This window comes from Caenorhabditis remanei, chromosome V, assembly GCF_010183535.1.
Source record: "Caenorhabditis remanei strain PX506 chromosome V, whole genome shotgun sequence".
Lineage (NCBI taxonomy): Eukaryota > Metazoa > Nematoda > Chromadorea > Rhabditida > Rhabditidae > Caenorhabditis > Caenorhabditis remanei.
This window is the reverse complement of record NC_071332.1, coordinates 13478643-13503963: the sequence shown is the minus strand read 5'-3', so window position 1 is coordinate 13503963 and position 25321 is coordinate 13478643. Positions and strand designations below refer to the sequence as shown.

Here is a 25321-nt window from a genome sequence, read left to right as displayed (position 1 = left end):
AAACTTCTGTATTTTTATTGGAATTGTAAAAGAAAACAATTAAAGAGAAGAGCGCAAAACAATATATGGGACCCCTAAATCTAATGAGAAAATCCGTTCGAGACGTCAAGTAAGGATTAATCCTAATAGACAGTGGCCGGATGCTCTGGTACCATTTGAATACCATTACTCGTTGGCCCCTAGTATAAAATTTTCCATTGACCAAGCCATGAAGTACATCAGTGCCAGAACATGTATCAAATTCAAGGAAGATATAACGGCGACGGATCGAGTTTTGTTTATATTGTGAGTTCACGCTTGAGAGTTACATACAATACAGTTATTGTTCAGTCGTGGATACTGCTCATCAACAGTCGGAAAATCATTAGGAGGGGGCGTGCAGGAAGTGACAATGAGCAACGGATGTGATTCGGTGAGCTAAGCTTCAAAAAGAACACTTTAGATAATGATTGTAATAAAGTATAGACGGGACAGGCAGTACACGAACAACTCCATGCCCTGGGTATAACACATACCCAGAGTAGATACGATCGGGATGATTACTTGATAGTTAAACCAGAGTTGTTTAATGTAAGTATCAAAGACCCGATTCCGAGCCTATCCCACTTTTTGTTTGACTTTCAGTCCGCCGACGAAGTAAACTTTATGAAATACACTGACACGCAAACTTACAATAACATCCCATATGAATACGGTAGTGCCATGCACTACACTGCACAGACGGTCAGTGAACCAAAACAAACAATTTATCGGGAAACAATGGGAAATCGATTGGTCACTTTCTATGACATGAGATCTCTCCATGAAAGTTATAATTGCTCTTGTCCAGTTGAGTTGAATTGCAAAAATGGAGGAGTTACAAATCCAGCAAACTGTTCCGAATGCTTCTGCCCTGCTGGTTTCGGAGGAAAGTTGTGTGACGATGTGCCACGTGGATTCTCAAAGAAATTAGTCGCCAGCTCAAATTGGAGTGATTTCGAAATCACTTTTGGTTTCCCATGGCTCTTTGAATCAGAATACAAACGCCTGACACTCTTTATAGAGGTAAGCTCGAAAACTCAAAACCGAAAATCATAAATGTACTTCCAGGCTCCAAAAAACAAAACAATCCAAGTGCAAGTAACAAATATTGAGGGATACACCTTCTCTTCTAGTTGTATTTGGAACGGATATGAAGTGAAACATATGGGAGATCCAAGGATCATGAATCCATTGTAAGCTAGAGTGATCAATACCAGAACTAGGTTTTACAGTGGCTCTCAATATTTCAACAATTCTTTCAATGTAGTTATGATGTTGATATGCAACTCAGAATTTCATGCAACTAATGTTTTCTCTCCAGGTATTGCTGTACGACCCAACCACTTTGGAATACGACGTACACCTCCAAGATAAATCCGTCTCCAGTGATCCTTTATAACCGAAACGGGCAACAGAAGTTTGCAATGAGATACCGATATATTGATGGAAACGTGGCTGACCTTCCAAAAAGAAACAACACTTATGATTCCTTTGAGTATCCCATTTGAAGAGAAATAAACGCATGTTTGAACCTTAAAACGAGTTCTTCTACCAACCTGGCTGTCCCTCCTTCGGCGTTTCATCAGGCTGGCCTCTCCTCGTTTTCGTGTTCGCCTTCTCACAAACGTGTCTGCGTGAGAAATCGATCAAGTTTGTGAAATTTTGAACCAAGTTCGAAACCCGTCCATCAGAAATGTGTAAAACCCATTATCAAAAAATGGGTGAATAATTGCCTCAGACGAATTCTAAAACTTAAATTTTCCTACTCCAGACCTAGAGCTTTACGCTAAAAATTAAAGAAATGTAGCTGTAGACCTGCAGTTTTCTCAAAAGTTTCTTTTTTCAGTTCCATTATACAGTGCAAACTCTTCATGCGAACTCGAAAACTGCGCAGCTTCAATGAGGAATGCTTTTATTAAAGTGGTCGGGTAAAGCCATAGTTGAAATTATTTTGAAATGTCTTAACCAACATCCTTATTAAAAAAGATGAATGTGATAATCATACATAAACAGATATTGTCTAATTAACTTTATTCAATGTCAGAACCATTCTACTTGCAACTAGAGTTTTCCAATCAAGGACTCGATAAACAAATATTTGTTAAGCGAACACATATCTTGGAGCATTAACAGTAATGATGACGACGTTCAAGGTGGACCAAAAGGAAATTGAACTTGTAGAATAGAGTAGTCCTGATGGAGTTCCAGACTTGATGGGAACTAGTGAATTCGAAATCAGCTTGGTATTGCGTACCTGTAAATCTAGAAAAAATAAGAGTAAAAGATAAATTAGAAACTTACCAGAACACACTTTCCATTCTACAGTTGGCAGAAGCTCTGCTGCTTTTCTAGCGATTTCTTCTAACGCATACGCTTCATGCAAATACATTTCAACCATTTTTTTATCCAGATGAGTGTAGAACGTGACATATACTATCTTTCCATTCTCGAGCGTATACTTTAAACACGAAATCGTGAAATGAAGGATAATAATTCAGTTTTGTTTTCTTACCGGATTTCCGCTGCACTGCTGAATATCTACCATAGCGCTGCTCCGTACTCGAATCGGATTGTTGTGTTGAAACTCAACTGCTTGACGAAGCTCTGGTGGGACCAACTCAAGTTCTTCCGATTTATCCATACTGAAATTAAACATAAGATCGAAAGAAATTTGTAAAGTGAAAAATCGAGGTGTTAACATGTATTCCGAAGTTGTGGTCTTCTGGAAAACTGTGAGAATTGAGCTCTGTGGCATCTCTTTTATAATATTCCTCAAGAATGTCGTTCTTTTCATGATAACAAAAAAAGAGCAAGAATCAAGCTGCAAGGAGTTATGTTATCAGTCAAAGTAGTAGTAAGCATAGTCATAAACACTAAAACACGTAAATTCGTTCCGCTCTTATCCATTTCTGAACAAACTAGAATTCAAGGAAAACGCTTCATTTGTTAAATGTCATCCGTATTTGTTGAAACAAACAAGAATACAGTATCAATTCGTAGTTGCAACATTTGATACTTGTACACGTGCCTTGTATTTCTGACATGTGACAACTCCTGAAAGTTTTAAATTTTTATGTTGACAAAACTACTTTAACATTCTCAACCAATTATTCATTTCCTGAAGCTCTTGATGAAATACATCGCTACCAGCGGCTCAAAACAAGGATAAATTGACACAGTAAATGGAACGAGATTTTCGATAACTTCACTTTTTAGACCAAATACAGGAAACAAAAACAAGCAACCATCTGGAAAATAATTGAACGCTGTTGGAATAATAGTTTGGACAACCAGAGTCCGGAATAGTTGATGGTGAAGTTCACGGCAGTCGTTACTAGACAGACCTCCGGATACTGATTGTGGTAAAAATAATTCATGTACATTTATTTAATGGTTATCTGGAGTCACTGTAAAAAAAACAACGAGTCAAGGTGTTTCAAGAGTAAGTTTTTACTCTGCTTTTACTCACAATCAGAAAAATATAAACATTTTTCCCATTTCAGGTTGCTCGAATCAGTCTCCTGGATACGGATATTGTCTGTTCATTCGATACTTTTCCATTATTTCTATTTGCTCACTTCCAAAGTATCAATTTTAAAACGATTGAACCGTTGAGTGCAGTTTCAAAAAACTGGATTTTTATCGGAGGCATAATGATTTTCAGAGTGTTGCTTTTCGGAAAAAAATACATTTTTTACTTTTATCGACTAGCAAAGTTTCTCGAATCCCCTGATCCAATTTTAAAGCTAAACCTATTAATTGTAAAACAAACGTCATCTTAATCTAGACTCAATATTAAAATGAATACTAAAATCTGTGTGCATTGAGCTTCGTTACCCGTTTCTTCGAGAATCAAAGAGCACGGCACCCACACGATAAACATCAGATTGTTATTCATGATTGAGTTTGAGCACGGAAGTGAATCTCTTATATCTCTTGACCAATACGCATTCTTTCCAATCATGTGTTCGAACAAATGGCTAGAAATAACATTCATCACTGAAAAAATTGGTTTCTTTATGTCTGTAACTTCTCATTCATTTTTATTATTTTTAATTGGAAAGTCTGACAAAAGAAAGTTTGGAAGCTATAAATATTTGATGATCTGTTTCTCGGCATTAGGCATTTTTTATTCATGTTGCAATTTTTGGTGCAAACCGGTGAGTATCAAACAATCAAAATGTCTGTTCGAATGCAGTAGTGCTGTAGCGCTGTATGTGCACAAATGTACTTCGTTGTTCAAGTTTGAATATCTTCTCTAGTTGATTTGTTAGCCACAGTGCCGAATTCATTTCGTCCCTAAGTCAATTTTTAGAACGTCCATATCACCGAAACTACTTTCGTCATCTTCACAGTTCTGGAACACTGGAAAATGCCCAAATTTTATGGAACCGTTGCAATATGTATGTACATAATGAAACACTGAAATAGAGTGAAGTTTTCATCTTGATCATTTTCAGCAATCTACTCGTCCTGCTTTGCCATGATTCTATGTCTTCTGACCGTGCAATTTTATTATCGGTTCATTTCTGTGACGACTCCACTAACTCTGACAGAGAAGTTTTCTTGGAGAACTGCTCCTCGATACTTGATTCTGGTCATTGGATTTTCTACTGTTTGGGGCAGTCTGACATTCTTCGTCAATGGACCTTCAGAGCTGAAAGACATAGAACTAAATCCTGAGTTTCAGAAAGTTTATTGTCTCGATTCAACAGATTTCGCTTATATCGCAGCCAAATATTTCTATACCAACTCCCAAAATGCTTCTGAGAGAATAATTCACTGGCCATCTATAATAGTAATCAGTGTAATGACTCCAATGATGAGTGCCACGTTTTCCTGTCTCCTATTTTTCGGCATCAAGACCTACAGTAGTCTTAACAAGACACGTCTATCCAGTACTGGCAAAAAAAATATGCAACACCAACTGTTCCGAACATTGGTTATCCAAACATGTATTCCCACTATCTTCATGTATCTTCCCGTTTCTTGCTTGTTTTATTTTCCACTTTTTGGCTTCACCGTTCCGGAATTGCAACATCTGATACCAATTTTCGTGTCCATTTATCCATGTCTTGAGCCCTTGGTAGCTATGTATTTCATTCGGCATTTTCGGTCCAAAATTTATGGTAAAAACATCAGGATCTATTTCCAGGCAGATATTTTTCAGGTTTCATGAAATGCATATCAATAAACTCCGAACAAGTTTCGTCTCTACACATCAACTCCCAACATGCATTCACTTCTTGAAGCAATAAATTGGTTTAATTTGATAAAAGTTTTTGTTTCGATACTTTGAATCTTTAATTTAATTTAATTTGAAATCTTCTTTGAGCATAGACGAAATTCCACGGAACTGAGTCACAGACAGGTTAGGGTCTTCTGGTTTCCTCTAACTACACCTTCATATTTTTTCTCATGCGTCTCATTATCACTGGAGCATTAATAACAAAGTACAAACTTCGGTTCAATTCTGTGACTAGAAGATTTTCTTGCTTTTTTACTTTCATTCTGTCATCATTCTTCTTTTCAACTTCCCACTGTTCATTCAAAAGAAGAATGCCCGCAGCTAGCGTTATTGTGGTAGCGTCTATCGCTTTTTTATCGGCTCAAACTTCTTGTTTTTTGAATTTTTTCTTGTTGTACTCTATTTTTTTCAAGAGGAAGTCCCCGATAAAACAAGATTGGTCTCTCATATACTTCCGGTTTGGTGCAGATTTCGTTTACACACTATTCAGTAAGTTTTCTTTCCCAACATTCCTTTCTTTCTTTTTTCTACTTCGCCAATTAAAACATTTTGATTCAGTTGCCCTCAACATGCTCTATTACTTACTTCTTCAAATGTCTTCCATTTTCAACTCCAAAAACTTCATATTCTATCTCCTCTGGCCTTCTCTAACTCTTGGAACTATTCGAGCTACTGTTGTCTTTTTGATTACTTTGGATCGAGTTATTGCTGCTTACATTCCAGTTTTCTATCACAACTATCGCTCGGGGATACCCATTATTGCAGTTTTTGCAACTATTATCTGCTATATCGTTTTTGAACAATACGTTCTTTTTGGTTTCTGTGGATATGTCATTGATGTTCCATTGACTTGTGACAATCTGAAGTGTGCTATCAGTCAATGTTATTATGAATACTGGTTATGGTATGAACAGATTATGTATGTTTTGATTGGAATTCTCACTATATCTTTGGTTTTCCGATTATTTGTTTGGAATTATTGTAATGGAGTTTCTACAAGTCACGTGGTTACAAGAGTGAATAACTGCTCCTGAAGCCAGTGTTTCCAATCATTCCAAATTTTAGGCCACACGAATTGCCCTGCTTGAATCGGTCATGATTTGTACATTCGATGCTTTTCCATCTTTTCTTCTGGCACATATCCCGAGTGTCAATTTTCAAAGCGTTGGCCCAATTAGTGCTGCTTCTAAAAATACTGGTTTTGTTATAGAGGCAATTATAATTTGTAGATTGTTAATTTTCAAAAAAGAGTCTGTCCAACCGATGTGGTCGACTAGTAGAATTTCTCCCAGCTCATAATAAAGAAATCTGGACAGACATACATTTTCACCACAAGCTAAGCTTGACTGACAATTTTCATTCTAGAATTGCTAAGATATATGTTTTGTACATTGATCCCCTCTTTCATCCGAATTATACGACCGATTGCGCTGAAAGGATAGAAGAACGTCATAATTTTAGTGAAAAATCTAACAAACTTTTTATATTTTCGATTGGTTCTCGAGAGGGTTATGCTGAAAATTAAATATTGAATATAACAAGGGGTCTATAAAATTAAACTCACATATCTAATAGTAGCAATGGGTTGATAACTTCACTAATAACAACACTCAAAAGTTGGAACAGAACGAACACAGGAGAAGTCTCCATTTTCAAATTGACAGACCGATTAAAAAGTAGAGTAGATAAAGAAGACGACGTGAGATATAACTTTTTTTGAACACAAAGTCAGAACAAAACTTTTAAATTCTAAAAGACCATTTACAAGTGTTAGTGTTTTTGTTTGCTTCGAAGAGCATCTGATTGTGAGTTGTTCTGATTGCGGAACAGTGTACTTCAAAAAATCTGAAATATCTATTTGCTGTTTGTGAGTTTTTTATCATAATTGAAAAATTCTGATTTTCAATTTTTCTAGTGAGCTTTTGTGGTTTTAATGGTAAACTTGTTGATGACAATGTGATTAGCTAGGCTGAGGACTTTGAGGGGGATGAAAATTATTAAAGTTTGACGAGTTTACATGCCTTATCCATCTATTCTTATGATCGTTTCCGATATTTTTAATTGTTTCCGATATTTTTAATCCATGAAACCTTTTCCCTATCAACTACTGTTTTTTTGCGTTACCGACCTTATGAATTACGTTCTTCCGGTCTGAGAAATAAGGCAACCGAATAACAATTAATGATTGTTTTTGTGCAGACCAATACCTTTTTTCATCAATAATTTCCTGTCTAGGAAACTTTTTTTGTTTTTTATGATTAGCTTTTTATGGTTAGTGTACTGTGACAGAGCTGTTAACTATGGCTGAAAACACAAAATTTATTTCGAATCACTGCGGAGAGATAACTGAGCGATTTGTAACAGAATATATCTTTTTCACCACAAGGAATTTGTTGATCACTCCTGTTCTTATCGTTTTGTTCAGAGTGAGATATATGATGACAGGTGCTCCATGAATAAGCTGCCACATTTTTTGAGCCACAATAATTATCCAGATGGGTAGTTCTATGATATTCATTAAAACAAAAATAATTGAAGCAACGAAATTAATAAAACAAATCATAGCGGATTGAACCAAAATTTGAAAGCTCTGGAATCAAAAAAAGTTTTCCAAGTTTACGTGAACACTCACTAAATCATGTCTCCGATTCTTCCAGCTGATCGCAGCCAAATTTTCTTTCACTTCACGATACAACCATACATATAAAACACATGTTATGGCTACAATCAGAATGTTATTGATGCAGTGAGGAATGTTGACGTACTAAAAGGAGTGATACATCTGTGAAATAGCAGAAAAGATACCTGATCCGTCTTCTCGTCAGTTATCAACGGATTGAACAACCACGTGTAATATTTCGAGTTGAAGCCGACGGGATTTGTGAAAATGATGAAGTACAAACCATAGAAGAAAGGAATCAGCATGACCAGAAATGTGCGGTTTCTGAAAAAAGAAAAGAGTAAGTTTGAAAAAGTCTGGAACATTTCTAGCTTTTAGTGAGCATCACTTACCCATTAAACAACTTTTTTCCCAACCAGTGTTCACTTAAATCCAATAACCGATTTGCCACCAAAATCAATACAATAATACATGACCCGCACCATAGCCCCAACACAATCATTCCAACAATATAATTAAACACTGGATAAGTACACCAGACGGCTCCTTTCATAGCCAGGATTCCAGTAGTTATTGAGTTTATGCACAATGCCAGCATGTCAACTATACCGAGACAAATCATGATTTTAAAACAAGACATTTTGTAGTATTCCGGTCTAAACATTACGGATAGGATCGGAAGATACATGATCTAAATAATTTATTTGAACTAGCATAGCATAAGAAATTATGCTTACATTGATAATGGTTCCATAGGCAACATCAAACTGCCCCAGATATCCATGCCGAACACCATTCATTTTTGACCATTTTCTGGAGCTATGCTCACTAAAACTCTCTATCCATTAGAAGTATTACATCCGATCTAGTCACTTACCTGCAGTTATAAAGAGGAATATTTTCAATAGAACCGTACTCTAGAATTTTATTCATTTTTCAAAGAACAAGAAAAATGAGTGTAATGAATGTGTTGAGTGTTTTCAAAAGATCCTCACCGGAAATTAGACTGATTGGGTCTTCTGATACCCACGTTTTCGTACTATCCGCCAGAAACGACAGTGAACCAAAACACAAAGCTTGTCTATACTCTAACTTGATTCTGTGAGAAAAAAAGAAAAAAAGTAATTATCAAAGAGGTGATGACCGTACTGGACTTGGAAAATAGGTAGTCTTCTCAGTGAATCATGTTCAACATCCTACCTATCAATCAGACCGTTCAAGTCTTCGGTAATACATTAAATGCGGCAAACGATACAGCGATTATACATTCCGAGTAGTAGGAGACTTTATCAGGATCGATCTCCCATTTTATGGCAGCATTTCTACTATGCTTGGCGTACTTGTTTTGTAGTTCTTTGTTCAGATTTTTTTCCGAAGTGTGGTTTAAGTCGTGTATTATGAGAAAGAATCTTCATTTTTGTAAAAATTCAGTTGAAAATTGCAAGAATCAGGAAAGAAAGAGATAAGAAAAGGCATGAAACCGATTTTGACGTATTCATCACTTTGTAATCCATGTACAACCCTCGATTAACGACTCCGTTAGAGTTGAACGAAAGGGAGAGTTTATCACTAACAATTTCGATTGTTTGATTCATCGGTGGCAAATGATTTATATCGAATCTGAAAGTTTTGCAATGATGCAAGTGAACTGTAACTGATCTCTAAAACAACTCACGAAAATACTCACTTCTCATCATACACGTTATTTTTGCCATTACTTCCTGTCAGAACCAAAATAGTTCCAGGAGTAAAATCAACTGAATGAATGTTTATAGAGAATGTGGCCAACTGGTCTGGTGGAGCATTGATGATTGCACTGGCATACTGTGATTGACCGTCCTGTCCCCAGTGGTTCGATGAGATAAACCCTGTCCGTCCAGTTGTCTTAGTTGACGAAAATGAAGTGTCTCTCACAAGACTGAATGTTGCTTGTGAATATTTATCACCGCTAAACACATAAGTTTTGAAGTTTCCATAGAACTGCTGAGGAAGACGAAGAGAATCTGAACTGACCCTGAATACTATAGAGGTAAATGTGAATGTCTATACTCTCTTCACTCACGAGTAAGTGGCTATCAGGTTTTTCTTGCTTTGTGTGATTCCTCCAGCGTATACATCTAATGTACCGTCCCCTCCAAAGCTTCTCAAAGTTTCTACTGTTTGATCTTGTCCGTCATAGGTAATGATTGCTGATGATCCCTTTGTTGCATCGAATGAAAAAACTTTGTCTTCTGAATCTGAACGTATTCCTTCGAAGTGCTTTATATTCTTAGTGTTCTCAAAATCTTGAAAAACCAATCGAATTAAACTATCAGATGATGCTCCAAAAAGGAACTGTACAGTCATCTCTTTTCCAGTCGAGACCCATTGAGTCTTACTTTTCCACAGTTGCTTAGCTGTTCCGAGACATGTGGAATTCCATGTCAATCCATCATAGATCAGAATACCACGTAGAAGGTGCTGATACTTATTGTCCTGAGTAGGTATCACAAGAACAGATGTCCGAGTTTCAGCCGAAATGACATAGGGAACTGTATTGGAAAGATCCAAAAATTTCGGCACGGTATCGGAGAAGTTTAGATTAATCAAGTTCGGTGAAAAAGGTTGATCTGAAACTTTTCGTTTCGTTGAACGTTTTGATCTCCTAAACAAAAACCAACATTTCTTCCATTGAATCGAAAAACCGAGTTGTGTTTTTGTGGTTGTTGTTGATAGTTGAATACTTCCACCAGGCGAGATGAAATAGAACGAATCTTGAGAAGCGTATTGAATTCTGCAAAGAAATACGTTGCCGCAATTATTCACAATCAAATAGTTCACCCTTCAGTAGGTCCTATCTGATCTACCACTACAACTGAAACTCTTTCATCTGACTGATTTGCCAGCTGCACTGTCATCTGGATTTCCACCCACCATTCTTGTGGTACATTAATCTGAAGAGTTTTCTTTTTTCGATATGAATTCTTGAGGTCTTACTTGATAATTACATTGGTAGTTATCCGGGAAAAGCGGAGCATTATTACCATTGAAACTATTGGGATAGTATGTAACAATGGATGTGTCAAGAGGTGGATCAAAAGAGATAGTGCCGGTGAGGCAAGCTAAAAAGAAGGTTCATGATATTCTGGATAAAATGGAATTACCTGGAATTTCTGCCTCGGCAATAAAAACTACAATCAAGAGAAACAATAAAGCAGCTTTCATTTTTAGGCGGAATCAAAACGAGAAGAATGAAAAAGACTACAGTATTTGCATTTGGAAGCTGACAGCTTATATATGCCGTAGGGTCCTGATAAGAAACACGGCGTCATAAAAGTGTGTTTTGTACTCAAATTGAAATCAAACTATCAGTCTTCAAAGAGTTTTGTTTGATCGTTTGATTTTCTAGTTGTTAGAGAGAGAGAGAGTATGACTCATTTACTCGATGAGAACTGAAATTCATTATTTAGGAATTCCGTTACACAATGAGTTTACTTCAGCTATAAACTGGAGAAACTGGAAACGAGTCAGAGTGCGTTGTTTTCAAGTCACTTCGTTCTCTCAAACAGTGAAAATTTATATCACGACCTCAAGAAGGCTTCCCTGTAAAATCTGAAAATTCGAGAGCACCAACATTTCTTTCAGAATAACTTTATTCGAAAACAAATTAAAAGTTATGCAATACGAGAATATCAAGTATACGTTGATTGTCACAATAAATTTAACAAAACCAGAACCACAGATATCAAACACGAAAATCTATAGCAACTGTTAACAACTTCGAAAATCATATAAAATCCAGTTGTTGGAATCTGCGTGTCTTGTGAATAGAGAACATCTATCCGGTCTCCAAACACTTCTAAAACGCCTTCATCGAATTGATTTTCAGCAGAGAATCTGAATAATTCAATATTCATAAATGTCTTCTGAAATTCACTCACGTTTTCTGAGAATCAACACGGCTACCGTCCCACAAAGTGATCTTCACAAACTCTTTTCCAACAAAAGAAGGGGACAACGGATTCAGGCGAAACGCAGTTCCACCACTTGGCATTTTGATTTGTGCTTCGAAGGATTGATCGTTGCTTAGAGCCCCATAGTTTGGAGAAATAAAAAATCCTTTTCTTCCAATCGACTTTGTCCCCTGTAGTTGACTCCAATTGTCACTAATATTTATAAAGGATTTTCCTCCAGTTGACACATAAGTTCTGACGTCACTTTGAAATTCCTGGGGCAAGTTTGTCAAACTGTCATTAGCACTGAAAAATAGTGCCTGCATTTGTAAACTCGAATACATCAAACAACTCACCTATATGTCCTTACCATATTCTTCTTATCTTTTCTGACTCCTCCAAGATACGCGTGCAACAACCCATTTCCATTCATTCCAATCAAGATTTCTGAGTAATTTGTACAAGATTGAAGTGCAGATGGACCATTTGTTCCATCCAAAGTGAAAGTCAAACCGTTTGGCTGATCAGTATACACCACCGATTGAAATTGCACAATTTCTTTTGTGTTATCATAATCTTGCAAGAAGCAATGTAGTCCATCGTATCCTTCAAGTTGCACAACTGTCATGTACTGCCCAGTTGATACATATTGAGATTTTGCATTCAGCAACTGCAAACCAGTTCCAAAACTTGTCGAATTCGTTGTGGGACCATCGAAGAAAATGAGGCCACGCAAATATTGGAGAGAGTGACGTGGAGAAAATGGAGTAGCGACTGTTGCAGACACTCTTGTGTCTGCCTTCACATGGACGATGGGGTATTGCAAGGTTGAGTAAGCAGTTGGTTGATAATCGGACGATGACACATTGAATGTTTGTTTAGTTGATGGGTCTGAAACCGGTACAAAGCGTTTTAATTTCAAGTGGGAAGACACTTACACGAACTCCACGAAACTTGAATTCTAAACTGCACTTTAGAGTTTGTTGTTGATAATTTGACTTTGCCACCAGATGAAATGAAGAAGAAAAGATCGTCGTCAGACGAAACAACACTGAGTGAAAAGATATTTCTGAAATTTTCAACAATCAATGACTCACTCTTCGCTTCTATTCAATTGGTTTATAACTTGAACCGGTGCCGGTCCGTTCTGATAGTTAGTTACATTGACAACTAATTGAAATTTCGCAAACCATCCTTGAGGTACATTTATCTGAAAAAATACTTTTGATGAGTATAAATTTAAAAATGTCGGATACCTTGAAATCACAAATATAATTATCTGGGAATATTGGGAGATCATTTATATCCGGAAATCGTATTGTATTTTTTGAATAATCAAAGGTCATAGTCCCGCCATTGCAAGCTGAAAGTTGTGAATTCAACTCAACCGTTTCGTTGAGATTCCTACCGGGAACTTGGCTATTGGCAATAGAAAATTGGATGAAAAATAAAAATAAAAATTTAGACAAAGTTATCATTTGGAAAAATGATTGAAAAATTGGGGATGAAGTCAATAAAATAATGACGTCTGTGAGGTTGAAACATGATTTTTATCAACATTCGTAGGTGATAAGGCAGCCTTAAAAAGTTCAAAAGTTCATTTTTTATTTCCATTTAGTGTTACTCCATTCGAGTTTTCCTGATTTTGAAAAGAACACAACAGGAACAATATGAACTATCTTGTAATGGAATGACTTCATTCTTAATCCCGTCATTTATTTGAGAAATGAAATTTGCACTTTTCCTTCCTGTGTTAATTTGAACTTTTCTAATTGGAAACTTGCAAATAAAGTCAGTCAGAAGGTTCTCTTCTAGACTATAAGCTCCACTGATCCGGATAGTTCTACCGAAGGAAAATATGTTTTCTCCCTCCAAAACCTTTGTTTAATTCATCGAAGCATACACACCTCTCCTCTCTAATTTGTGATCGTACGGGCGTCTGACGTGAAGAAAAATCTGAAATTCTACAGTACTTTTTTTTTACATTTATGCTAATGAACAGAATCTAGAAAGAATGAAGACATTAGACCATTGAAACCTATTTCCAGATGAACTTTTTGCTTTAGCTGTGACGAACAACTTTCTAACCCAAAGTTTGTGAGAAAAAAACATTGCTTCTGACATTCACAAATCAGAAAACTGGTTATGTGCTCAATGAGTTTCTAGGTTAGACTCACCCCTTTATACGGTAGGTCGAGAAGTTTGAGTTTCATGTCATTCAATGAAAATGGCTTCTTCTTCTTCATCGATCATGATTTCTGAAGAATCGCATACAATGCAAAAATTGTGTGCAGTTTGTTCACGACCAGCAAGTGACTTCAATTACGGGGTAAGTCAAATTGGTGTTAATGTAGGATAATCCTTGGAGCACATGGATGGACCTATTCTAAAACGGACGATTTGAATTAGCCAAAATGATAGAGGCATATTTGTACAGCACAATTCCGATTAGTACGGAAGAAGCACTGCCAATTTGTTTGTCGTTGAGGGCAATTCTTTCTAATCGGTGACAGTAATAGTGAGAGAGGATCTATATTGGTAATAAGCATTTATCCGTGTTCCACGGTGAGAAACTCTCACAGTTTGTAGTTCTCACCTGCATCCTGCCGGTGTACATAGCGTTTTGAAATAAACAGTGTTGATCTATACATGTTGCTTGGCAGAACTACAGACTCAGAGTGTGATGTGCAAAAAACTTTCCTATCTCTCAAAAGTAAATCGTTTGTACGAAAGTGCCTTTAGACCAACATAAAACATCATCTCACAAGTCAATTTTCTAGGTACAATCTTGCAATGCTTGCAAGATGTTCTTTCGTCGTCATGTTGTCAGAACAGTACCATTGAGACCGTGCACGGGTGGCGAGAGTTGCTATAACTGTGAGTCCAAGCTGTTGAATCTCATTCATAACTAGAAATAATTACAGTAATTCCGACAGTCCATGAATGTCAGTGTTGTCGATTCCAAAAGTGTATTCAAACTGGAATGACAATTCTGACTTTACTTCAGAAAACTGATTTTCACAAAACAATTCAAACGTTATCAGAGTGGAATTATAATCGTAACATCACAATTTTTAACTGCTACCCTACTGACATCGACCTCAATGTTTCTACTATAATATCAGGCCCAGTACGGTACACCCCAAGAGCTCCGTATCTGGACTTTCAATCTTGGACCTATACATCTACAGTAACTACTATCGATTTCATGAGAAAGTTTCCATTTCTGTACTTTTCAAAACTGCAAGATCAAGAAAATCTGATCAAGGCATATTTTGTGAAGGTTGGAAGTTTGTGTGCAGCTTTTCGTGCTTATTCGGAGGGAAATGGCTTCTTGACATTCCCAGATGGGTCTGATGTTTTACCTCCTGGTGTGATGAGTCCCGATCTGGAAGATTTGGAGAATCGTATTCGATGTAGATTGGTGGGACAGTTAATAGAATTACAGATAACAATGGAAGAGTTTTTGTTTATGTTGGTTATCTTGATCACCAATCCAGGTAAGAAACAAGCAACTGAAACTGAGTGACTAGGTCGTTGGTCTTGTAAATGATCTAGCAGACCTGTCAGCTTAAACTTTTACCTAGTCACGTACAAACTAGTTTCAGCAATCCCCAACCTATCTGAAACTGGCCGTATACTCTCTTCTTCCTACCGTAACCTCTACACCTCTGCATTATTCGAGTATTGTATGCTCACTCATCAAAAGTATGGACCAACCAGATTGACTGATCTTCTATCTTTATCTCATGTCATTTCGAAACATTATGAAGATCTGAATCAGTATTTCGTGCTACTTCAGTTGAACAACACTGTTTTCCAGATTAAATATATTGTCAGAGAAGGGTTGGATTTGCTGTAAATTGATTAATTTTGTACTAATAAAGTTTTTAATAACCTGAGGACTTCAAAATTTCCTTGATCTCATCTTTTCTCACATGTTTTGCGAGCGAATCAACTCATTATTTCAGATCTTGACCTATGTATTTGAGTTAGTTTTGCGTCACAACAATTCGACCATCAGAACAAAGATGTGACAGATTTTAATGAAAGAGACGCACGAGAGTGAGAGGAAGCATAAATATGCATAAATCTATACGAAAATGAAAGTAATCTGGATTTGACAAGGGTGTCAGAAATGTAAGACAGATATAGTAACAGTGCCAGATCTGGACTTCTTTTTATACAGAAAACCAATATAAAATTGGACTACCTAACGCCGGAAATATTTGCGATGTGTCGTCACTGAAGGGACCCATCCATTAAATTATCTGAGAAGCTGAACTTTTGATTTCATGTAATTTTTTATGATCACACAGAGAGATAGAAATAAAAAAGGGATAACTCATTGGACCATTTCAGATGATCAAAATATAAACGGGGGTTTTCAGACAAGTTATCTTGTTTTCGACAATGATTTCCGAAGTCAAGAAATACGGTAGGATGTGTCCTATTCGTTATATTGTGATCTGTGTTCTCGTTTTCAATCCCAACAAAAATTGTACATTCATAGGATGCTCTTTGAGCAAATACGATGAGCAAATACGGAGGACATGATTCTTTTCACTGCGACTTTAGAATGGGTTTCTGCTTGGATTACTGTAAGAAAGAAAGAAAAGTTTGGACCAGATGTAGATTGGCAAACTCACAACACGCTTTGCGGTCTACCATTGTCAGATAAAAATAAACAACAAACAATTATCACAGCAGAAAATAATTCATCCATCAGACTGGAAATCGAGCTGGTAGAAGCCCGTTCTCTGAACTTTCGACATATTGCTTATAGCATTAAAAACTGATTATTTAAAAAAATAACAACAGTTCGACTATTACCGGGTCCCATACCAGATTTGTAGGCGTTCTGAAGTTCAATCAAATCTCTTCTAACAACGCACTAAACACCATTCTCATCAACTTTGCCGATTACATTCACCTGTTCAAACTCCACAAAAATTCAGCAACCGTATCAATTTTAGCTTTGAAAATCGTTTGGTTTTTCTCGTTTGGCAACTGAATAAATAGAAATGTGAATCAAAGAAGAGACGGTGAGCACTATAAAGCTACGGTCTCCGTCAGAATCTTCACTTCGTCGAGTCAATCACCAAACATGTTGGCTCCAATTTTCGCTCTTCTCGCAGAGAGAGGTAGGGATGGGGGCTTAGAAACACACAACTGAGGGGAGTCACGGGGGTGTCAGTGTAGGAGGGGAGGAGCGTGGGTGATACCAGCGTAGGGTCATCTGAACGGTGGTAATGGAAGATGTGAAGCGGTTGTTCACGGCTTTGCAATGGGTTACCAACTATGAATAAACGAAAATTTGTTGTAGAAACCAAAGTCTACGTAGATGTGTCTTAACAATACATGATTCTCTGATTAGCGTTATCACCGATGTAAACTTTGTGAGTGCATACCGGCAGTTTGTTGCTTCAAGCAAATCACTTTACATACCGCAAGGTTTCAAGTTATGGGGTGTGGGAATATTTTCGCATCTCTAAAAATTCTGAAACGACGCACGACTATGTTCTTGAGTTTATGCTCTCTCAAAGTCATGTATCTTATGCGTCATGTGAATTTCATTCCATATTCATTACGTCATTGTTCCGAGAAATTTCCTCAACTTTCGTTCGACACCAATTGATTCAGGTTAGCGACATTGTATACATCTACAAAAATTGGACAACGAACACTGCAATCAATTCGCTTAGTGACCAACGAAACAATTTACTCAGGTGCATGCAAAATTTGCTCCGCAATTCATCTACAGTTCTAGAAATTTAAGAAGTAGTGATGAGGATGCTACATCAACAATGCAACACAAGACAAACAGTCACACTTCTTCATTTCTCATAATTTTGGAAAACACGAACCAACATCATTGTTTCAAAGATGACGTGAACAAAGTACACAAGAAGTTTAGAAATAGAGGACAGGAACAAAAATTATCAGATTCACAGATTGAGTTCCTTCTTGAGTGACGGGCAATCGTGTTGGAAGAACTTCATGTTTTTCTGAGAAATTAGATGAGAGCGGCAGACGGAACACAAAGCAAGAGCTGAAATTTGGAAATTGAAACTTTTGAAATTTTGATACAAGTAAACTCACGAATCTGGATCATTCCATCTTCAATCTTGGAAGTTTCGCGGGTTGAGTTGAACTTCTTGCATGGAGTACACATGTGAACAATAAGTGGGTCCAAACCTTTGAAAAGACGTTCAGGCATAACATTGGCTTTGGCCTCGGTAGGAATAATGGATTCAGCAGCTTTCTCATACAACCACTATAAACAGAATCATTTTGAGTTTTCAACAAATTCAGGTCAACTCACACGCTTAGCACCAGGGTTTTCACCTTCAGCGGTAACGACCTTCTTTTTCGGAATCTTCTTCTTCTTCTTCTTCATCGGTACATGGTTAACCTCTTTGCCATCTTCAGAACATGGACCTTTCTCGCGTTGACAGTTCATCTTGGGTTTAGTAGGAGTACCATAATCGGGGTGAACACCAGACATTCTCTAAAAATCATAAGAAATTTGGAGCGAATAATTTATCGAGGAGAGGAAGCATAACAGGGGATGCGAATAAAAGTCGGAAAAGTGAAGGTGGAAATGAGAAAGTGATGAGTACATCGCGCTTAAATAGGTGTCTGAAAAACATGAGTCATCAGCAAAAAGGGGTAGGTCAAGTTGAAAAACTTAATTAAGCGAGGTGCAGGTGAAGCATGAATCATCACCAGTAGGTGAAAATCTTGCACGGAGTAGACGACTGGAGGACAATGAGCAAACAAACTAGGGTTTTGGTTGAATGTGGATAATGGGCATGGAACCCTTGGCAAAGTTGAAAACGTAGGCTTCAGGCTTCTTTTCAGGCTTTTGAGTTGATGGGGATGTATAAAAGTACTGATCCAGACCATTTGAAGAAACCTGAACGATTTTGGAATTTTTCAACTATCAAGTGTTTGTAATCCTCACCACTCCAATTTGATCTTGGGGACTAGGTTGATATACATATCCTGAGCTTACTTCATTACTCACGACAGGTTTTTGAATACCCATTGTGTTTTCGAAATGAGCAGCTACGATAACAACGAGATCACCACACTTGCTAGAGAGATGGTTGATGCGACAGTGGAGCAGTAGGAGTTGAGAAGGAATAAAGAGCCAGACGAAGTCAAATAGTTTTTCAATATAGTCCAAGGAACTAAGTCACGAAGGAGAGTGTGCGCTAAAGTTCTCAAAAATGGATCACCAATGCTTGATCGTCCTCGTGCATTAGGCAGACATTTTGCCCTATCGAAATCAGGTTTGCAGAATTGCAAAGGCAGCTTACGCGGTCGGAAGCAACGATGTCCTGAAAAATACATTATAAATTCAAGAATCGTGGATTTCACGTAATTCTTCTCTATATCTGAACGAGCGGTTAATGAACGCTTAACGAACTGTACTGAACAAAAAATAGCAATATTGTGCAGAGCACCCTATGCATCCTGTGTGATCACGAAGAGAACCTTCACAAATTTGGAAATGTGAATAATTCTGGGTTACCTTAGCAAGGACAGAAAACCACCTGAAACGTGGAGAACTGAGCATTCTCACCCAGAACAGAAAATCAGACTTATCCATACGAAAACTGTGTGAAACAATGAAATGAACACCAAACACAAAAATCGTAACGCAAAACCATTTGGTTTGATGACTCATCAGAATCGAAAGTTTGAAACCCTGAAAGTGACCTGTCGCAATGACTCATCAAGAATGACTCATCAAGAATGACTCATCAAGGATGACTCATCAATGATGACTCACTGTTTCAAGGTTCAGCATATATCGGGCAGAGCAAGGAATTCTTCATATTCCGTGGAAACCATCCAAGTTTCACTGAGGAAAGACGGAAATGAGTCATCACACTATGACACAAACAACCACTTTTCAACAGATTTCCGATGGGTCAATGAAAAATGGAGAAATGTGAGCTATAAGAACAGATAATGGTGCAAACTGACAAATCCTGGGGAGTAATTGAACACAACAGACGAGAATGAAGGGGTATATAAGGCAATCAACGCAATTCCACAAGCCATATCACACTTCACTCCGAAGTGAACGTCATTGATTTTCTTGACGCGATTTACCTTTATCAATTTCATCATCATCATCATCATCATCAATCCCAACCCTGTCTTGACTTCCATCATCACCATCAATCCCAACATTGTCTTGATTTTCAAGAAGATCTACAACCATAATGGTAGAAAACTTTGAAGAGGTAAGTCTTGAAGTTTGTGGTACCGTTACTAACAGCAATTTTTACCAGGAGCAAGTTGGTGGAGCAAAGGTCCGTGTTTTGGGAGTCCACGAAAAGACCCCCAAGGGTCATTTTGAAGGTCGAATCATTTCACGCACGCTAGGCTTGGAACTTCCTGACTCTATGACAACTGATCCACGAGGTCCTGAAATGTTTGCTGAAACTTTGATAGAACTCGCTCATCGCTATGACCCATTCAATAACCCCCGCACAAAAGTGGGTATTGTATTTGAATCAAGCGAGATTCCTGAAAGCGTCGGTTTGTGCTATCAACCGATTGATCGGATCAAGGCTGAACACATTGTTCAAAGTCTTGCTCTTCAGTCACAGTCAAACAAGTCTGTCTTGGAACTTGAAACTCCAAAAATCAATGCCAGATTTACATATATCAATCCACCAGTTGGTAGCGGTAAACGTCGCTTTGACACTGGCGAAATCCTAGAACTCACTGTATTTGAAAAACGACGAAAATCGAGTGAATTGGAGATTGAGATGAACGAGGAATTACCCAAAGTCAAACTACGCAGATCCAACATCATGCCGAACGAAGGTAAAACTCTATGAACCACGTTGTTCAAGTCAATATCATCATTTTGAACATTTTTCAGTAATCGAAGATTGTCTGGTTCATGCACTGTACCAGACATTGATGTACTACAATTGGAAAATCTGTAGAACACAGGAAAGCCAGAACAAGTATCGCAATGCACTGAGAAAGACGTTCAAGCGACCACACATTTGCCAAGAAGTTTACGAAGCTGTGAAAGCTATGAAGGAGGTAAGATTTGGATCAAATTCAGCAACTAAACTTCAGAAAACTTGCAGAAAGCAGGTGTTTCGAAATCGTCAAACTTCTGTAGGATGGATGTTGAGCGTTTTCAAAACACAGTTTTTGCCGGAACACATCAGCTTATTGTATTTGTGAAAAACTCCACCATACCCTTCTACTCAGGACCATACGTTGGTGACAAAAAACAACTGGCCCTGTACTTGGACGATGGACACTATAGAGGTGTCAGAAGTATTTGTGCACTACTCCGGACCGATTACTATTGTGCTCTCTGCAATAGAGGCTACCGCAATACTGTATTGCACTATAAATGCCCACTGGTTCACCGTTTATGCGGTCAACGTCATTGTCCAGTTACAGAGAGTGATCAACCAACTCGATGCAAGACATGCACCGTGTTATTCAAATCTCAAACCTGCTATGAAAATCATATCAAAAAAGGTAGGTGCTTGGTTGTAGGAAAGCTCCAGCTCAAAATCACTTCTTTCAGGTCCAAAGAATGGCAAAAGTCGATGTGATTATACGACAGTGTGTAAGAAATGCGAGGACGTCTACTACACGAACAAAGGCAATCGGCACAAGTGCGGGCAGAAATGGTGTTATCGCTGCAATTGCCAAAGAATTACGCCGCACAATTGCTTGATGCCCATTTCAAAGAAAAATGAGAAAAAGTTGACACGACGTCGTGTATATTTCGACATTGAGGTTTACATTTCACCAAAATTAAGTTCACACTCTAAAAATTTCAGAGCAGAGCCGACGAATCAACTGGACAGCAACACCCTGTCTTGTTCGTGGCGCTCCGTTGTTGTCCAGAGTGCACAACTTTTATTCCAAATGACATGGAACAAGCAAGAAACATGATGTGCTTGAAATGTGCACCTGATGGTCGATTGAAGGTCATTGAATGTATCACCATCGAGAATCAAAACGTGGATGTTGGAAGTGAGATGACAAAGTGGCTGTTTGCTGATCACCACCGAGGAGCGGTTGTCGTGGCACATAATGCATCTGGGTAAATTTTGATGTTGGTTATAATTACAAAGATGTGGTATATTTCAGGTACGATGGTCAATTCATTCTTGAGAATTTGATTGCCAGCAACAAAGCTTCACCCAAACTTGTCATGGATGGAACCAAACTGATTTTCATGGAACACAATGGAGTAAAACTTCTTGACTCAATTCGATACCTGTCAATGAGTCTGAGCTCACTTGGAAAGACGTTCAACGTGGATTCCGTCAAGGGGTATGACAGTGTGAGACCAGAGTGAAGTTATTCTTGAAATTTACAGGGATTTTCCGGTGTTGTTCATCAAACCCGAAAACTACACTTATGTGGGACCGCTTCCTGAAGATTGTCACTACGCTATGGACAACAAATCGTCTGCGGTCAAAGAGCAACTTTCAACATTTTTGAGTGCACAAAGGGATGAAGGCAAAATTTTCAACTTTGTCGAAGAGATTTTCAAGTATTGCTACAACGACGTATACATTCTGGCAACTTCAATGGGACTCTTCGAGACGGAATTTGAAAAAATCACCAACGTTTGTCTTCTGGAGGTAAGTTTCCGTAAAAATTGTACCACGCAAACACTTTCAGGAGTCTACGACTGCGGCATCAGCAGCTGCTCTTGTGTTTCGTCGAAATCATTTGGATTCAGAAAAGCCGATTGTCTTGGATGTGAAACCGTCAGTATCAATGAATGCATCAGAAGTCAGTCAAAAATATTTGGCGTGGTTCGCTTCGAAAGAGGATGTGCAGCTGAACATGTCAACCACGTATGGTGAAGAAAAGGTGAGTGAAGCACACAGGCTCACAGACGATAATGCAAAATTTTCAGATTGGGAGGTACCGAGTGGATGGTTTTGTACATCCATGTCCAAAATATCCTCAAGGACTCATCGTTGAGTTTTTCGTAAGTGAACACAGCTACGAGATTCCTAAATAATCACAATTGCAGGGCTGCTACTGGCATGCACACGAGTGCACTTATTCAGAAGAATCCATGATAGGTTGTGAAAGTGCCAAAGAAATTCGCCTGAAAGATGAGGAACGTTTGAATGCCTTACGTGAATTTCACCCAGTCAAAGTTGTATGGGAATGTGAAGTGAAGAAGCAGCTTTTGAGAAATCCTGAGATGGCCGCATTTTTTCGAGACTATGAAGCTGTGGTAAGATTTCAATGCATACACCATCTGCACATAAATGAATTTAGGGACTTCTACACTGTGACAGGGCACTGACAGGTGGCAGAACCGAAGTTTTTCGACTATACGCCAACAATGAGGGTAAAACACTACGATATGCAGACGTAGTCAGGTGATTTCCGGCTCTACTTTCATCAAAAACTATAGTCTTTTCAGTCTCTATCCTACGGTGATGAAACACGATCCATTTCCTATTGGTGCACCTGAAAATGTACCTAAAAGCTCCATGGAAGTACCAATGAAGAAACCAACCGATTTGACATTTCGCGGGTTTTTGAGCTGCAAAGTCTTACCACCACGACATCTGAAGCTACCAGTGTTACCAATCAAGGACAACGGAAAGCTCCTGTTTGGTCTTTGTAAAAGTTTGTCACGGAAAAAGTCAACATAGAAACCTCATCAGTTTTTCAGAATGCTGTAGAGACTCAAATCAACATGATTGTGAACACTCGGACAATGATCGTTTGTTCAGCGGAACGTTTACTACAGTGGAACTCCAGAAAGCATTGAGCTTAGGCTACCAAATTACAGAAGTGTTCCATGTGAAGACAGGTATTTGGGGGATTCATGTAATTTTATTTTTGCAGGGTGTCAAGTATGAAAACTGGGTGCAAAACGATGAAAGTGGTCGTGGAGGACTATTCACCTCGTACATCAACCAAATGATGGAGGAAAAAATTGTGAGTGAGACTGTGCTGGGTGCCTAATTTATTCAGCCGTTTTCAGTATAGCACAGGATGGCCAGCAAATGTCATCACAGATGCTCAAAAAGACGCGTACTGCAAAGCATACTTTGACAAGGAACAAATTCATCTCACGGACTACTCACGGTTTTCAAAAAATCCAGGGAAGAGAGCTGTTGCCAAGTTGATGTTGAACTCACTGGTATGGTTTTCAATGTTCTCACTGTAGATAAACCAATTTTTTTCAGTGGGGCAAATTTGCACAGCGAGTGGATCGTGAAACGACTTGCATAGTGACAGACCCAACGGTTTTCTGGAACATTTTCTATGACACAACAATCGTCATTTCGGATGTACTATGCGTGAATGATGCTCTGATCATCAAATACAGGAAACAGGCAGAAACTCTTGAAAGTTTCAAAACCAGTGCAATGCAACTTGCTGCACTCACTACGTCTTATGCTCGTCTTCGACTCTACCGCTTCATGGAGATGGTTGGTGCGGAAAACATCATGTACACAGGTATTTTCCAGTCAGTGGTCAATTTTTCGCACTCAAAATTTACAGATACGGACTCAATCATTTATGCTGTACCCGAAGGATCAAATGACCCATTGCGTGGAGAAATCGGACCTTATCTCGGACAGCTTACTGACGAATTGGATGGAGCAATGACAGAATTTGTAACCCTAGGTCCCAAAACGTATTGCTACAAGGAGGTGTCAGCCGATGAATCCCTGAAGGTGAGTGGTATAAACAAGTTTAATGCGATAGATTACCAAATTTTCAGGTCGTTCGAAAAGCAAAAGGCATCACAGTCAATTCCGTCGTCAAAAACCTAATGTCTTTTGATCTGATGAAAAACATGGTGGATGAAGTTCTGCAGGATGTATATCAACGAACCCGAGTTCAATTTCCGCAACACGTCATGTATCGCGATGCATATCACCACGTCTACAGCAAAAAGATTTTCAAAAAATTCCAGTTCACGTTCAACAAGAGACGCATCGTTTCCGATGGATCTACACTCCCATATGGATTTTGTGCCTGAACTTATGAAATTGTCTTTGCCCACATATAAATAATTGTCGTTGCTCACATATAAATAATTGTCGATGCCCACCTATAACCTATAAATAATTGTGAACCATGTGCTTCTACAAGTTTTCAGACAGAATTTGCTGTGACCAAGTTTTGAGCGTGAAGTATATCTGTAACCAAGTTATGAGTCTGAAGTAGTTTTGATATGGGGAAATTTCATAAACGGAGTGTATTTGTGAAATTTCAAAATTACATCATTCTGTGCCATATTTGGAGACTGGAGTGCTTTTGATATGACCAAATTTCCAAATTTACATCATTCTGCACCAAATTTGGAGATTGGAGTGCTCTTGCAATGACCAAGTTTTCAAATTTACATCATCCTGTGCCATATTTGGAGACTGGAGTGCTTTTGATATGACCAAATTTCCAAATTTACATCATTCTGCACCAAATTTGGAGATTGAAGTGCTTTTG

The 25321-nt window shown here is 38.2% G+C and overlaps 9 protein-coding genes across 9 annotated transcripts; 3 read left to right on the top strand and 6 right to left on the bottom strand.

Moving 5' to 3' along the window:
* Positions 1 to 208: 208 nt before the first annotated feature.
* Positions 209 to 1529, top strand: GCK72_019669 (uncharacterized protein; the record flags this gene model as incomplete). The annotated part of the gene is made up of 6 exons (XM_053733154.1): positions 209 to 285; positions 331 to 412; positions 466 to 570; positions 625 to 1044; positions 1090 to 1214; positions 1343 to 1529. The coding sequence occupies 6 exons, from the start codon at positions 209 to 211 to the stop codon at positions 1527 to 1529; spliced, it is 996 nt and encodes a 331-aa protein (XP_053582067.1).
* Positions 1530 to 2147: 618 nt separating this feature from the next.
* On the bottom strand, positions 2148 to 2662 carry GCK72_019668 (uncharacterized protein; the record flags this gene model as incomplete). Its single annotated transcript, XM_003095657.2, has 3 exons — positions 2148 to 2275; positions 2323 to 2479; positions 2534 to 2662. 3 exons carry the CDS (start codon positions 2660 to 2662, stop codon positions 2148 to 2150), a joined length of 414 nt encoding a protein of 137 aa, XP_003095705.2.
* Positions 2663 to 5838: 3176 nt separating this feature from the next.
* GCK72_019667 (uncharacterized protein) lies at positions 5839 to 6303 on the top strand (the record flags this gene model as incomplete). Its single annotated transcript, XM_003095604.2, has 1 exon — positions 5839 to 6303. The coding sequence occupies one exon, from the start codon at positions 5839 to 5841 to the stop codon at positions 6301 to 6303; it is 465 nt and encodes a 154-aa protein (XP_003095652.2).
* A 1295-nt stretch (positions 6304 to 7598) lies between these two features.
* On the bottom strand, positions 7599 to 8689 carry GCK72_019666 (uncharacterized protein; the record flags this gene model as incomplete). Its single annotated transcript, XM_053733153.1, has 4 exons — positions 7599 to 7859; positions 8075 to 8213; positions 8282 to 8580; positions 8627 to 8689. 4 exons carry the CDS (start codon positions 8687 to 8689, stop codon positions 7599 to 7601), a joined length of 762 nt encoding a protein of 253 aa, XP_053582066.1.
* Positions 8690 to 9572: 883 nt separating this feature from the next.
* GCK72_019665 (uncharacterized protein) lies at positions 9573 to 11093 on the bottom strand (the record flags this gene model as incomplete). The annotated part of the gene is made up of 6 exons (XM_053733152.1): positions 9573 to 9903; positions 9952 to 10498; positions 10550 to 10662; positions 10710 to 10822; positions 10866 to 10990; positions 11033 to 11093. 6 exons carry the CDS (start codon positions 11091 to 11093, stop codon positions 9573 to 9575), a joined length of 1290 nt encoding a protein of 429 aa, XP_053582065.1.
* A 485-nt stretch (positions 11094 to 11578) lies between these two features.
* On the bottom strand, positions 11579 to 14067 carry GCK72_019664 (uncharacterized protein; the record flags this gene model as incomplete). The annotated part of the gene is made up of 6 exons (XM_053733151.1): positions 11579 to 11765; positions 11810 to 12141; positions 12192 to 12712; positions 12760 to 12872; positions 12919 to 13031; positions 13999 to 14067. 6 exons carry the CDS (start codon positions 14065 to 14067, stop codon positions 11579 to 11581), a joined length of 1335 nt encoding a protein of 444 aa, XP_053582064.1.
* A 558-nt stretch (positions 14068 to 14625) lies between these two features.
* On the top strand, positions 14626 to 15683 carry GCK72_019663 (uncharacterized protein; the record flags this gene model as incomplete). The annotated part of the gene is made up of 3 exons (XM_003095610.2): positions 14626 to 14698; positions 14746 to 15321; positions 15430 to 15683. The coding sequence occupies 3 exons, from the start codon at positions 14626 to 14628 to the stop codon at positions 15681 to 15683; spliced, it is 903 nt and encodes a 300-aa protein (XP_003095658.2).
* Positions 15684 to 17769: 2086 nt separating this feature from the next.
* Positions 17770 to 18329, bottom strand: GCK72_019662 (uncharacterized protein; the record flags this gene model as incomplete). The annotated part of the gene is made up of 3 exons (XM_053733150.1): positions 17770 to 17873; positions 17924 to 18098; positions 18147 to 18329. The coding sequence occupies 3 exons, from the start codon at positions 18327 to 18329 to the stop codon at positions 17770 to 17772; spliced, it is 462 nt and encodes a 153-aa protein (XP_053582063.1).
* A 276-nt stretch (positions 18330 to 18605) lies between these two features.
* GCK72_019661 (uncharacterized protein) lies at positions 18606 to 18872 on the bottom strand (the record flags this gene model as incomplete). The annotated part of the gene is made up of 2 exons (XM_053733149.1): positions 18606 to 18740; positions 18789 to 18872. 2 exons carry the CDS (start codon positions 18870 to 18872, stop codon positions 18606 to 18608), a joined length of 219 nt encoding a protein of 72 aa, XP_053582062.1.
* Positions 18873 to 25321: the final 6449 nt, after the last annotated feature.